General features: G+C 32.9%; 1 protein-coding gene across 3 annotated transcripts in view; it reads right to left on the bottom strand.

Moving 5' to 3' along the window:
* The window catches only part of Acss3 (acyl-CoA synthetase short chain family member 3), a 197,894-nt gene that overhangs the window by 43,841 nt on the left and 139,173 nt on the right, over positions 1-14,880 (bottom strand). For all 3 annotated transcript variants that reach the window (XM_087192557.1, XM_004867522.4, XM_087192556.1), the window contains exon 9: positions 8,677-8,780. In XM_087192557.1, the coding sequence (XP_087048683.1) occupies positions 8,677-8,780 (104 nt within the window). The remainder of the gene's footprint in view (positions 1-8,676; positions 8,781-14,880) is intronic.

The raw sequence follows: 14,880 nt of genomic DNA, 5'->3' as shown, positions 1-14,880 counted from the left end.
GAGAACACCATTAGGATGCTTGTACATATTTCTGTAGAGTACATGGTTGAACTAGGATTTAAGCACTTTCCTATTAGGATTCAACATCACTTTTGATTACTTACATTGTTTTTCCAAGGAGCCTATATAGACACTTGTTTTTTTCCAAACTAAATATGACAACAAAAAAGGGAGAGGATTTGGGAAACCATTTTGCAGGGCAAGGGTGCCCCAGGGCATGGGTTTGCATTACATAGGTGAATCAATTTTCCAGACAGTAAGATTCCTCTAGAAAAGCTTTAGAAACTCTTCTTCTTGTAGAGATCTATAAAAATGTGACTTATTTTCAGCTTTCTGGGGTCAATTAAATGAGATCCTTGTCAAGGTCAGAACAATTAGGGTAGATGATATTTTAAAGACCAAACCAACTGCATTAATTGATTCCCCAGTTGTTGGTCCCTTGTAGAAAGTTTCCTAATGTCATAATGGGCACAAATAGTGATTCTATTAAGCAATTATATATCTCCAAGCTGATTCATATAATCATATTTAATAAAAAACAATTTGATATTCTTTTAACATTTCAATACTAAAAAGAAGGAAATGCCCAATTCAGTGACTGGAACTTGGTTTGGGAATTCATTTTCAGATGGACTAACAATTTATAAACAGTTTGTCACTTTCAAAAAGAAAGTCTTAATAAACATGCCTTACCTTTGATGAAAGATTATTTCACAAACCAAATTCACGCAGCTTACCTCTAGACTTCTGCTTCTCAAATTATCAGTAAAATCACCCACTTTTAAACTAATGTGGACTGCTCTAAATTAGAAAAAATATTGTTACCTGGCAACAGTGATGACATCAAGGTTCTATTTTTTCCTCTCACCAGATGGATACTGTCATAGCATTTCTAGCCACATGTTACTGAATGACACTATTTCTATGCAATTTTTTTCTCCAATCACAATCTCTTACACTGAGTTATCAAAAATGTCTTTTCTAAGAATAAAAAAGATGAATTTATTTCTGGCCATTACATTGTGAAAAACAAAAATGCATCAGACAGTAGCAATTCATTCATACTACTGGAAAACTTTTTTCACTGTAGTATTTGAAAATGGCATGGTCGGTCTATTCCATCCACCCTCTGAGATCTGCAGTGCAGATCTGCACTAGTTCAATACACTGCCTGTGAATATACAGAGAATGTACTTTAAAGAAATTCTACCACAATAGCCCAAATTTGATTGATTCAGAAATCACAGAGCAAAACTCAGAGACAGATAATTATATAATGTTAAAATTCAAAACTTTGAAGGCAATATTTGATTGTACCTCCCAATATTTTGCTCCCATATCTACAGCCAGATTAACATTTACTAGTGGCTTTTGGCACCCAATTCACAGAGAATAGGTTTGCAAACAATTACAGATGTAGCCTTCAAGGAAAAGGCATCAAAAAGATACTTTGCTACTGCTGCCTTGCCCCTGGAAGGGCAATTGCAATAAATTTTGAAAGATTTTACATGGGGCACAAGCTAACCATGTTGAAATTGGAAGAAACTCACACACAGCACATAGTGGTAAAATGAAAATGAAGATAATAATAAGGATAATAATAAAATAATAAGGGAGATGAGGAAAATTCCCTATAGCAGACAAACCTGTAACTGTAAACTAACAAATTCAAATTCTTCTACAGTTAGTATATCAACATAGACACATGGAAACAGAATGTCTGAGAACTCAAGAGTGACAAAGAAAAAGAATGAGCCAGGAAAAAAAAACCTGAGTTGGTCTCATAGACTACCTATCAAATCTTCACATCCCAGTTAAGTGTTTTGCAATCAGTTTACCTATGAGAAATGAGACACTACAATATTTGTGCCTATACTATTTCCAATAGACAACTCTGGTTAGGATAATTATTATCAAGGTGTAATTAATTATTTTATTTTATAGTTTGAGCCTCATAAATAATATGGATTGCTTTAAAAAAATATATTTTGGGTGAAGGGATCTTCTCCAGATATACTGATCTTAGTCAAAAGGCCGAGAAGCAATTCTCTCCAGATATACTGAAGGAGAAGGAATGAATTCAGTCAGCCTAACCAATTTTTGTGGTGAAAACCACTTGTCCTAGTTGTCTCTTCCTAGGGAGTATATACCCTATCACAGTGTGCAAATAAGAATTGTCATAGCTTTTCACACCAGAGAAACTATTTGGTATTTACACATATGTGTCCTATTTATTTCACTTAAGAGTATGGCCTCAATGTGCATCCACTTAGATATAAATGTCTCCAGTTTCTCATTTTTTATGGCTGAGTAGTACTCCATTTTATAGAAAAACCACATCTTCTTTATCCAATCTCCAGTTGATGGGCATTTGGGCTGTTTCCAAATTTTGGCTATTACAAACTAATATTGTGAAATAGGAAGAAAAGGTCTAAAGGAGTAGGAGAAGTGGGAGGGGTAGGGGAAAGAAAAGAAGGGAAAAGAAAAAATTTGAGAAAAGGAAAAGATGGAAACAAAGTCTTTGTAAATAGGGAAGGGAGGAGGGGGTGAAGGGAGGGCAGGGGAATGGGGAAAAAATAAGAACCAAGATACATCGTGTAACAGTACAAGATCCCAATGATGAATGTAACTGTATTGTATACCTAAAGTGTACTGATAAACTTAATGAAAAAAAAAAAAGAATTGTCATAGCAAGTAGCCTTGACACATTTTACTAATATGATATGAGTTAGTAGGCGCCCTTTGGCACAATGGTTTGGGTTGAAGAACTGACAGAATTGAATTTTGCAGGAGCCTTTGGGTCCATTTTAATAAAATCCAGAATTTTCAAATTCCTCCTCAAAAAAGAGGATTTAGGCACTATATAGACTATAGTTACTTCGGAACTACAGCTGCAATTTAAAACACAGCAGTTCAATCAATAGGAAGAGAAATACAGTGACTACTTCAAGAAATAATAACTTAAGATGGATCAAGGCAGTTAAAGCAAAAATCAATACCTTAAATCACTACCAATTTCTTAATCCGTTAGATGAATTATAATTTTTCTCCTTTACATTCCTCAAGATACATAAAATTCTGTGATGATTCATTCCTCCACTAAAGCCATGCCAATTATGACGTCATTAACTGGATATAAGAACACTTAAAACACTTCCCTTTTAAACTCTAGATGGAAACTACACAGATGTTCAGGCAACAAGCAGAAAGGGTCACAAACTCTGCATATGTAAACCCTTCTAAATTGTCTCTTAGAAAAGCCATTGTGAAACTTGAGTAGTCCAGGTTTTCAGTCATAATCTTTTAATTTCTTTTCCTTGTAGCATTAGGGATTGAACCCATATCCTCTGCCCTATTATTTTTTAAGACATGGTTTTGTTAAGACATTAAATTGTGGTGTTCCTACATCATCTTTCCAGAACACTGGGATTACGGAAATTCACCACCATGCCTGGCCTGTATAGTCATGATCTGTAATTAACCTACTGATAGCAAGTGAAAAAATAACTAGGATAACTACACAGGGTTAAATAACATTTAAAAAATAGAGCACAAAATATTTTGATACAATTATTTCTAAATAAATACTATGTCTTACTTCAAATAGAAAAGAAGGTGAGAAGAAAATAGGAAAATTCAAAAAGGGATAAGTTCTACTGCATTTGGGTATTAATAGTCTCTGAAATTTAAGGAATTGGGCCAGATAGGTGTGTGTGTGTGTGTGTGTGTACATGCACATATATGGGCACATCTGTGCATATGAAGCCATTTATTCACAAGTAAAAGAACTTCTTTGTAATCATCTTGAATCAGAAAAAATAATTCTTGCAAAGAACACCATACATTGTACTGACAGTACAACTTCTAAAACTGTGCTGTCTGATTTCTGGGAAAGGTCCTCTTAATCCTAGAAATGATCTATAACAGTACAGATTATTGAAGTGTGGGACTATATGAGATTGAACAAAGGTTACTCCATGTTGCCTCACTCGATACTCCCCCTCCCCTTCTGAGTAAACCATGTGATGTCATTTCTGGGAAGAAAAACAAAGGTTCACGTAATGCACAGTGTTCTTCGAAATTACCCAACTCCCCATAAACAGGAAATGTACTGGAACATGCTATCTAAATCCCCTAACCATCAGCATCTCGCTTTCATAATCTCTGCTTGCTAACTTCCCCTTGCAACCCCTATAAAAGAGCCCTGGACTCTGAGCCAGTTGCCTCTCTAAGCTTGTTTACTTGGAGGTTGCTGTCTGGCCAGACTAATAAAGGTCTGTTTTACTTTCCAACTTGTCCAGTGTATTCCCTCCTGGGGGTTCTTCGCTCCAGTCAGCTCCTCGGAGCATTTGGTAAGGCCCTCGGTCTTAAAGAAGATCTGTGAAAATTGTACATTGAAGATAGCGAAGTTCTGGCTGCTCTGTTTTATAAACACACGTTAACAAATTTTAATGGAATTATTATCTATTCTCTTGGTTCTCCTTTCTAAATTATGATTCCCTCACCTCCACTTTTCAATTTCTATGCAAAAAAGAAAATGAAAAATTTAGCCCATAATCTATATGTCTTGAATTATTTCATGGTTAAATTACTGTGATGATAAAACATCTGGGTGATTGCCAATTCAGTTTTAATCCAAATTTATGAGTCAGCTAAATACAACCTTACTCTCCAAATTTACCAATACCTATTTCTTTCATGAAAGCAGTAAATGATGACATTATTACAATCCAAATCAAGAGCTTCATACTTCAGTGGTCTTGAACAACAAGTGATTATTAAAGCAGTCCTCGAGTAGTGGAGAGTGTTGATATGATTTCAGATTCTCCACAGTAGTTCTCCATTTAGAATCTTAAATATTATTTAAATTAAACACCAAACAGTATTAAAATTAATGGATCAAAAAGAATGTTAGTCATAAAAATCCGTTGTTGCTAATATAAATTACACTGGGTAACAAAAACAACACAATAACATCAATGGATTACCTTCTTACAACCCAAGTCACAGAAACCAATCAATTTTTATTCATAAATTTTGGGTATTTAACATACTTGATAATTTCAAAGTATACCTCACAATTACCAAACAGTTCTTTTGTGCTCATATATTTTTGTTAGTACATGTTTGCAGTACATAATGAACACATTCATTGTGGATAATTCATACATGTACATAACATATCTTAATTCTTTTTTTTTGTCCTTTCCCCCTCTCCTCCCACAATCCTTCTCCTATCCCCACCTACAAAAGCTTTACTGTATTTCTATTTTTTAAATTCTGTTTTCCTTTAAATCGCTTTTCCCTTTCTTCCCTCTCCCATTCTCCATCTCTCATTCCCTTTTGCATTTGAAAAGCTCTTCCTACTTTTTAGTATCTATTCCCTATTTTGCATTTTTTTATTCTTTGGGTTTCTCACACAAGAGAAACAATGTGATATTTAAATTTGTGTGTTTGATTTGTTTCATTTAGGATTAGGTTCTCCAGGTGGATCCATTTACTTAAAACTGTCTCAAATTTATCTTTTTTATGGCCTAGTAGCATACCATTGTATATAAGTACCACATTTTATTTATCCATTCATCTGTTGATGAGCATATAGGCTATATCCAACATTTAGCCATTGAAAATTGTGATGCTATAAACATGACTATGCATATATCACTGTGGTATGATTATTTTAACTCTTTCAGGAAGATACCTAGAAGGGAAATAGCTTGTTCAAATGGAAGCTCTATTTTTAGTTTTTTTAGAAATCTCCATATTGGTTTCCATAGTAATTATACCAATTTGTACTCTCACCAACAATGGAGAAGTGTTCCTTTTCCCCTGCAGCCTAACCAGCATTTGTTATTGGTTGATTTCTTGACAATAGCCATTCTTTCTGGAGTGAGATGGCATCTCAGTGTTGTTTTAATTTGCATCTTTCAAATAACCAATGATGTTGAACATTTTTTCATATATTTATTTGTCATTTGTACTTCTTCATCTGGGAAGTGTGTATTCATTTCAGATGCCCATTTTTGGAATGGGTCTTTAAATTTTGGGGTTCTGATCTTTTTGAGTTCTTTATATATTTTAGATATTAGTTCTCTGTTTGAAAAGTAGCTGGCAACTTTTTTGCCATTTTGCAGGTTGCCGTTCCACTCTGTTGATGGTTTACTTTGCTGTATAGAAGCTTTTTAACTTGATGTGACTTTATTTGTTGATTCTTTTAATATTTCCAGTGCAAGCAAGATTTTATTCATAAAAACTTTGTCTACACTTATGTCTTCAAACGTTTTACCTATTCTATCTTCCAGTAGGTTGTTTAATATTTAGATGTTTGAATCACTTTTATTTTATATTAGTGTGACCAAAGGTCAATTCATGAATTTTTCATATATAAATATACACATATTTATATATATATATATATTTAAATATATATAAAAGGCCCATAAAAGTCTGTACATGCATAGAAATATTAATTTCTAAGTCAGCAACAAGAAAGAGGATTCCCACAGACTTGAAAGCTGAAATAAAGAAAAGTCTTCTTTGGTCAAGCCTTAAACTCCACTTAATCATTATGCTGTGTTTATCAGCATAGCTCTCGAAGACATGTGCCACCCTCTATCCCATATGTTAAACAGTAGATGTTCCAGAAATAGAGTAGCAATCTTTTTCTTTTTCTAAGAATGAATAATCACCAATACAATACTTGGCTTTTCCCTCTAGTGATTTAAGAGTAATTTAATATAACATTAATAGAATGTTTATAAAAACTGAACTTCTGTGTCACTTTATAGGTACTGAATATACAAATTTAAAATGATAAATTTATTTTGCTTGCAAATTAATAAAGATGCTAACTAGATCTTCTCTTAGTAGCTGACATCTGTACCACCTGGGATGAAATTCTCTTACAAAGTAGAAAATTATGCATTCATTCATCAATGTACCTCCCTAACCTATTCAATATGAAAGTCTTTATGTAGTTCAATTGAACAGAATACTAAAAAAGTAAATTAAATAGAATATACCACTTTAAAAAAATAAGCTGTAAAATCAAATGGGAGAAATTGGAAGTAGTTATTTTATTTGCAGAAATCCTGTTTTTCACAGTAATGAGAGGCCATTTCATGCTGGTAACAGTAACAAACTGTTGCTGAGACCAAATGGCTATTAATTCCCTCTGAACCATACATTAAAGAAAAATTGCAAAGTTCCATGCAACTCATTAACTACTAGAGACCTCATGTGATGGTTTCACAGGCTTCAGTGAGCTTTCTTGTAAACGCGAATGCACTAACTTCATGTATCTACTCAGACCATTATGTGAAAAATTACCCATAAGAAAAAAGTAAATCATAATTTTACTTTTGAATGCATTGACTTCTGTCAAGAAGCTTTGTCATAGTCATAAACAGAACTCTTATGCAAGCACTGACATGAGGTCACTTATGGATGGAAAGAAACTCCTCCATTTTGATCAAGAAAACCATTTCAAAGGTGACATGGTCTTTTCCAGTTTATACCCAGGAAAATAACTTTTAAAATTCTCTTGGATATAGGGAATGCATCAGTACTACAAACACTCTTTGCAGCAGAAATAATAATTCTTCACTTCTTCTTATGTATTTCTCTATATATCATTGATTTTTTTTCTTCCAATATTATCTTATCTTTTGAAATTCCTAGTTACAAATCTGAACCATAGATGAATAATTTTTCCTTTAGTAAATAAAACATGAGAGAACAGAAACCTTATGTCTGATTTTCATTTATATAATGAGCATGTCTTCTGCTCTGATACATTTTATATTTCATATCACAATGTATATAGAGTACACATTTGTCCAAAGACCGATATCCAAGGAGATAATATAAAAGAGTAATTTCTCAAATTCAAAAAATGTAAACTATAAAACACTGATCTTGTTCTAGTTGTCTCCTTGACCTTCAAGACTACAACCATTTTACAATCAGAGCTACTTTTTGCAAAGATGCTTAATTAATTTTTAATACAAATTTGGTGTTACTCCCAGTAATCAGAAAATGAGAGCATTGAAAACATGAATATAAAGGGGCTGGTGTAATTCATAGAACTAAGTGAAAGTGAATTGAAATATGAACATATGAAGGCTGTAGCACTCCCATAATTATTTTCACCGAGTCAAAGGGAAAAACACCTCTATAATCAGTAAAGAGGAAAACAGATTTCAACCCATCTATCCACTCACATATATTCAAAGCCATCCCTCAAAAGAAACAGAAAGAAGATTGGTGGGTTTTTTTCTTTATTTCCTTGTTCCAAAATTTATATACTATCTACTTAATATGAAAATTTGCTTCCCAAGGATCACTAGTCTGAGAAAAACTGAGAATAAAAACAAAACAGTAAATAAGTAAATTACATATATTATTATAATTCCTTTGTACAAAAATAAATTCCTCTGCCTTAGAAGTTATGTAGAAGAAATTAGATTGTTTAAAACAGAAAAGGATGACAGAGATTCTGATACCAGGGCCATTGCTTTTCAAAAACAATGTGACAAAGAACTATTAATTTCTACTGAAACCAAAATCACTTGAATCCTGAGGCAGTACCTCATAATCATAGCTTGGATTCCTTCCAGTCCTTGCAAATTTCTGAACATTTGGCAATATTTATGTCCATGTGTGGAAAATGCTTACCAGTTTGCCACCAATGATCTAGGACAGGTACTCTGAAGACCTTCTTGGACCATTCCAGCGTCTCCACATCACATCGTTCTCCAGCCACAAATAATGTTTTGAACCTGAACATAAGAGAAAGAGTGAACTCAAAGTATTCCTTCAAAGTGTATCTGAACAACTTCATCTACATCTTTAAAATGTTATTGAATATAACTATGTCTCTTATATAAATGACATATTGCCATTATATCATCCCAGAATGGTGAGATATATTACTTCTTTGGGCCCAAATGTAAGCAAATGCATATCACAATGCAGTGATGGGCTTCAAAAGCAGAATTCACAGCAACATCTTCTCAGTTTTGAGAAGAGCAACTGAGTTCATCCTAGCAATTCATCTGTCATATTGCTCTAATGATCAAACATGAAAAATCTTTCCTCCTTGACATTACTCTTGTAATTTTAGCTCCAACTTTGATCTCTGTATTCTTCTGAAGGATATGAACAAAAAACACACCTACAAGTGTCATTAAGGCAACAAATATGCTTATAATCTGATGCTGTTAATCCACTCATGAGTTATTCAGTAACATTAATCTCAAGAGCATAGTTCTCTTATTCTGAAGACATACATAGGAAAACTACCTCACAAAAAAGTAAATGTTAATGTGGCCTTCCAGGTCAAAAACTCTATGAATATAAGGTTGCTAAGGAATGAAGAAAAATGAGCATGCTTGGCAGAACCATGCGACAAAATAGGACAAATGAAATGGAAAAATCAAATTAGGTTGATCCTGTTAGTAGTCAACAAAAGAATGGCTATCTTTCTTCCATTTTCAATGTTCTTATGGCCTATCTTTCCAAAGAAACAGTGTGTATATAAAGAGGTCATTCGTTATCATCAAAATAAAGAACATTCTACAAACAAAAATCTGTCTGCTCATCTTGAACATTGTGTGATCTGACACTGAAGAGGTTTTACTATTCTCTTAATATATCATGTTATTTTGGAAAGTTTCATGGAGATTAAAATATTTCTACCTCTATGCTCCAAATATATTCAGTTCTTGTCTGCTATAGACATTTATCATATTCACTAATTATTTGTTTCTTATCTATTCCCACACTAAATTATGAACTCTTTAGTTTTTATAAACTCAACCAATTAAGATATGGGGATATTCAGGTATTTAAAATTTTCTAGACACTCACAATGATAAAGTACAGAAGTGAGAAGTTGGCAAGACTTACTCTAGTTTGACTCATTCTTCTAAAAGAGAGAGTGTTAGGTTTGAAGAGCTTGGAAATTGACAAGGGAACAGTGATGTGAGGAGAAAAACATTCTGTGATTGTTATTTTAGAAAACATTCAATGTAACATAAAAGTGAGAGAGCTTTAGAGTAGCCAGTTGGTTTTCTTGAATTCAGTTGGTACCCTGGAATGCTACACAGGAATAGGGCCAGTTGGGTGTGGTAGAGAAAAGAAGGCATGCCAACTCAAGGCTGAAAAGGCTGGCTGGGGAGCCTAGGCAGGGGTAATGGGGAGATGCCATGAGAACAACTGATATGGAAAGGAAAATACCAGAGTAAATAGTGGAGCAAACAGTAGAAGTCATAGAAGAAATAAAAAGTTTGGTGAAAACGAAGGCAGAGTCATAAAAACAGGACATATTTGTGAGAGAGGGTTATCTTAGAGAACTTGAAGGTGTGCCTGTTCTGAGGGATGATAATGTCTATAGTGGCTGAAAGATTAACATGGACAGATACTGGGGGAAAAGGATTGTCTTGATAGAAGGATTATCTTCAAGGTCATAGCCATGGGAAGCAGAGAGGAAGCCAATAACTTTTGATTAATGTCCCTGAAGGGATGTCTGGAGAAGGGGAGAAGGTGTTGCTAAAAAATGGTTTGAACTTCAACAACAAAGATAGGCTATTAAGCCAACAGAATTAACAAATTATGTTACCAAATGTACTTTAACGTCATTCCTAACTTTTATAGGTCATCTTGGCCCCAAAGCTGCAATTTACATTCAATAGGAGGTGAAAAGTGAAAGCTTCACTAGAAAAATCTTCATATAAAACTATTGAAAATACAAATTAATTAACTCTTAAGTATAAATAAATCATTGATAAATAATGTTTATGATTGAAATGTTACCACTTGAAATTACTTACAGCAATTTTTATCTATAGAAAAGCCTATCTGTACAAAAGAATGTCATAAGACATTATGTAAATTGTATAAAACATTGAACATGCTATTAGTGTTCCAGGTGTTTTTAAAAAGGAAAGTATCACCATCTGCTAATATAAAGATATATAAGGGATATATTACTACAGTATCTGATTTTGGAGAATGATACAGTTGAAGTACCTAGACTGCTAAGGTCCAGTTGAGATAAAATGTGAATCATAAATCCAAAAATTATATATTGCTTGAAATTTTCAAGTAGCCACATAAAGAGAATTAAGAAAGATGCCACAAATTAGCTTTATTGGTAGGTTTTATAAACCAAACATACCTTAAATATTACTATTTATATACATAATAAACATACTAATTACTAGTAAGATGTTTTCCTCTTTTTTTATAGAAAGTCTCAATTTGCACTTAGTACATTTCAAGAGCTCAGTAGCCACTTGTGGTTAGTGACTATCGTATGAGATAGTAAAAAGGAAGACTATGACTTTTTGAAAGAACAACAGAATATTACACTGATCTGTATGAAGAAAAAAATTAATTTAATACTCCATACAGAATTCTTCCTCAAGTCATTACATCAATAATTTCATTTGAATTGACTGTGAGTGCACATACATGTGTGGGTGTGCAACTGTCACCAAATGCAGCTAAGACAGTTTATTATGCAGTATTTCTCTAAGCACACTTTATCATCACAATAGCTTTGTAAAATTTAGGGTTCAGTTTGATCTAATAATTAGGCATATTATAGAACTTCAGATAATGACACAATGCACTGTCACAAAAGGTGTTTGAGTAGGTACCTAATGATGTATTTGCCAAACACAACTCCCAAATTATTTAAGTGCCATTCTTTAACATGAAAAAATATCAAAGGTAAAATTTATTCTAAAGATAGAGTAACATAACTTCAAATTTCAGAGAAGAAAAGAGCCTTTGTTAAGAAATCCTTTGAATAATTTTGATGAGTACCCTCTCAGTATGCAAGGCTTCCAGGTTAATATTTAAATCTTTGAGAAAATGACAGGAGACAGAGTGCTGTAGCTTGTATATAGATGCTCCTCCCAAAGCCTCATGGGGTCATAGATAGGGCTTTCCATGGGTGGCTACATCTAGAGTATGTGATGTTGGGGTCAACGGTGTCTGATTACTAAATTGGCCTACTAATTTGTTTGGCGTAGTCCTGGGAGTGGATAATGGGAAGGCCCATCCTTGGTGTGAGTACTACTTGCCCTGAAGGCAGGTAGCCTGGATAGAAATATAAGGAACAGAAAAAGCTGCTGAGATACGTGCTGCTTCTTCATTACTTTACTGCTTTGCTGCCTTCTGCCTGCCAGGAACTATTTCTCCTCTGCGATGCCCCTCTGCCAAACCATCCTGCCTTGGAGCCAGCCAGCTATGAACTGAAACCTCTACAGGCTACGAGCTAAATAAACTTTTCCTCTTTTAACTTTGGGTCTCAGATATTTTGTCTCAGCAACAAGAAAAGTAACCAAGACAATGAGAATGGAAAAGGAAGAAGATTAATAAAGGAAAGAAACCAAAAAACAGTAAGCCAGATAATTTTCAGACAAATTACTTATGTTTGCAATCTGAGATAAAAGTAATCAAATACAAATATTTGTTACAAGATTAAAATTTAGATTATCTGTAAGACCTTGTCTGATAGAACTGATACAGCAGGGTGAAACAAGTATTTCTACATTAAATTATTAAAAGTAGGTTGAAATACAACAAAGATTTAAAGTTTAAAAAAAGATTTATACACCTATGATGTTTAATCCCATGTGAAAACAAGACAAAATAAAAAATATAAAGACTATTTGTTGATTCTCCTAGGACAAATGGAGTGTATATATTTTAAATCATTTCTTCTTCATATAGGTTCCTGAGATTAGAGAAAATTGTGAGGGCAATTTGCATTTAGATAATTTTCATTAAAATTACTAAAACTTTTTTTGACTAATTCTAACAGTGCAGACAAAGAAATACTAAAAAAAAGCTTTCCTTTATCTGTCAAGTCACCAACTACTACAAAGAGTTCAAGAGGGTCCAATGGCCATATGTTTGATTTATGTGTGAAATTTAAAAATCCAGAATTTGAAAATATTTACTACTAAAGACATGATGTAAAAATCACGTCAACTAAAAAATGCTAACACAGCACAAAATTACCTGTCTAGCCAAGGGATAGCTGATTCTTTGACATTACTAGTATTTTTGGAGAGTTTTAATAATTAAATTTTTAGCTTTTTTTCTCCAACAAGTGAAGTAAATTTTATTAAACATAATAGTAAACCATCCATTTGCAGTGAATTTTTATTTGATGGCAAATATTAGCATTATGTTTTTATAAGAACCATTTATTACTGTGGGTTTACAGTACAATTCTATTGCTTTTTCCCTAGATTGCAATTATTTTATTTCCACTATGATAGTAATCTTCATGTTGGCATTAGTAAGCATAATAGAGAGGTCTGATATACTGTAATTTATAGTAAAAGTGATATCAGGCATCTCTCCAAATGAGAATCCCTTCTATTTTTATTAAAATCATTTTATTGTTTATTGAAATCAAAAGAAAATTTGGGGGATCATTAGGGATTTAGAAATGCCAAAGTTATACAACTTTGCCTATATAAGACAGAAATAGTGTATCTATGGATTAAAATTCTTCAAATTGCAGAAAGCTGTTATAATTTTTATCGGTTATAGAGTGTCAAGTACATAGCACTAAGAAATACAAACATATTACACACGTAAGTATGATTTAGGAATAAGACACAACTGATGAAAATAATTTAAAATTTTCTAAGAAATATTGAGTCATATTATTTGACTTCCAAATGCTCATAGCAAATACGCTGTGCTATGTGATTTGCTATTTTTGTAACCATGATGTTCATAAAATAAAACAATTCTTAGTATAAGTCTATGTATAATTTAAAGTTATCTTAGGCATGAGTTGTCATTTTATTTCTTAAAGGAATTTAATAATTGTAAAAAAGTAACAATGGTATTTTCAACAGCTAAATTCTGATTAATTACCTTCAATTTATTACAGTAAGAGTACAAAGAGTAAAACAAAATTCCCCATTTTGAACAATTCCAAATGTATTTCGTTTTAAAAATACATTTGAAAAAATTAAAATTAGTCATTTTGTACACTAATTTGGGCTCCCTAGGGGATATATTCATCAAAATTAATTACATAGATTCTAAATCTCTACTGTACAGTGTGGTAGCCACTAGCCACATGTGACTCTTTAAACTTTATTTAGAATTGAGATAATTTAGAATATTACTTTCTCAGTAATATAAACTGTGTTTCAGGATTCAATCATGACATATAACTAATGCATACTGTACTGCAAAACTCAGCTGTATGGGAGAGTGCTCTCCTGGATTACTATTGATTCAATGTGTGAGTAATATGTAGATTATGGTGGCACAGGGAAAAGCAAATCTACTTCCAGATCTGCAGTATTTAAAAAAATAGACAAAACAGCAATACCCACTATCTAGAGTAGAAAAAAAGGGCAGGGAAAGAAAATTAATAAGCATATAACTTATGCACTTTTCCCAAATGTTACATAAAATTGAATGTAATTGAAGACTTGAATACAACTAAAAATTAAGCAAAAGGAAAACAGAAAAATGGATGTTGTCAGACTCATTTTAGTCCAAACTAGAAAGTAAGCCATATCTAAATGGATAAGACGTAAAAAATCTGGAGAAGAATTTTCAGGTATTAATGAAGCAATGGAATAAAATTAAATAAATATTTTTCAATGTCCATCAACTACCAAACAAGCAAAGGTTATTCCTTGCTTGTACCAATCAATATTAAATAAAAACAGACTATTTCAGTGATGCCTCATCAACCTCTAATGCACATTAGATCATTATTTTTTGCCAACTATATTCTTATGGTTGTCTCTGTCTTTCCTTTGCTCTATTTTCTTCTATTTTGTTCAACTGAAGAGACAGTCCCTAATAATAAACTAGAAGAGAAATTAG

This window comes from Heterocephalus glaber, unplaced genomic scaffold, assembly GCF_053883595.1.
Source record: "Heterocephalus glaber isolate CG9 unplaced genomic scaffold, H.glaber_assembly_v1.0 deba00001572, whole genome shotgun sequence".
Lineage (NCBI taxonomy): Eukaryota > Metazoa > Chordata > Mammalia > Rodentia > Bathyergidae > Heterocephalus > Heterocephalus glaber.
Note: the sequence above shows the minus strand (reverse complement) of the source record. Positions and strands in the feature narration are given on the sequence as shown.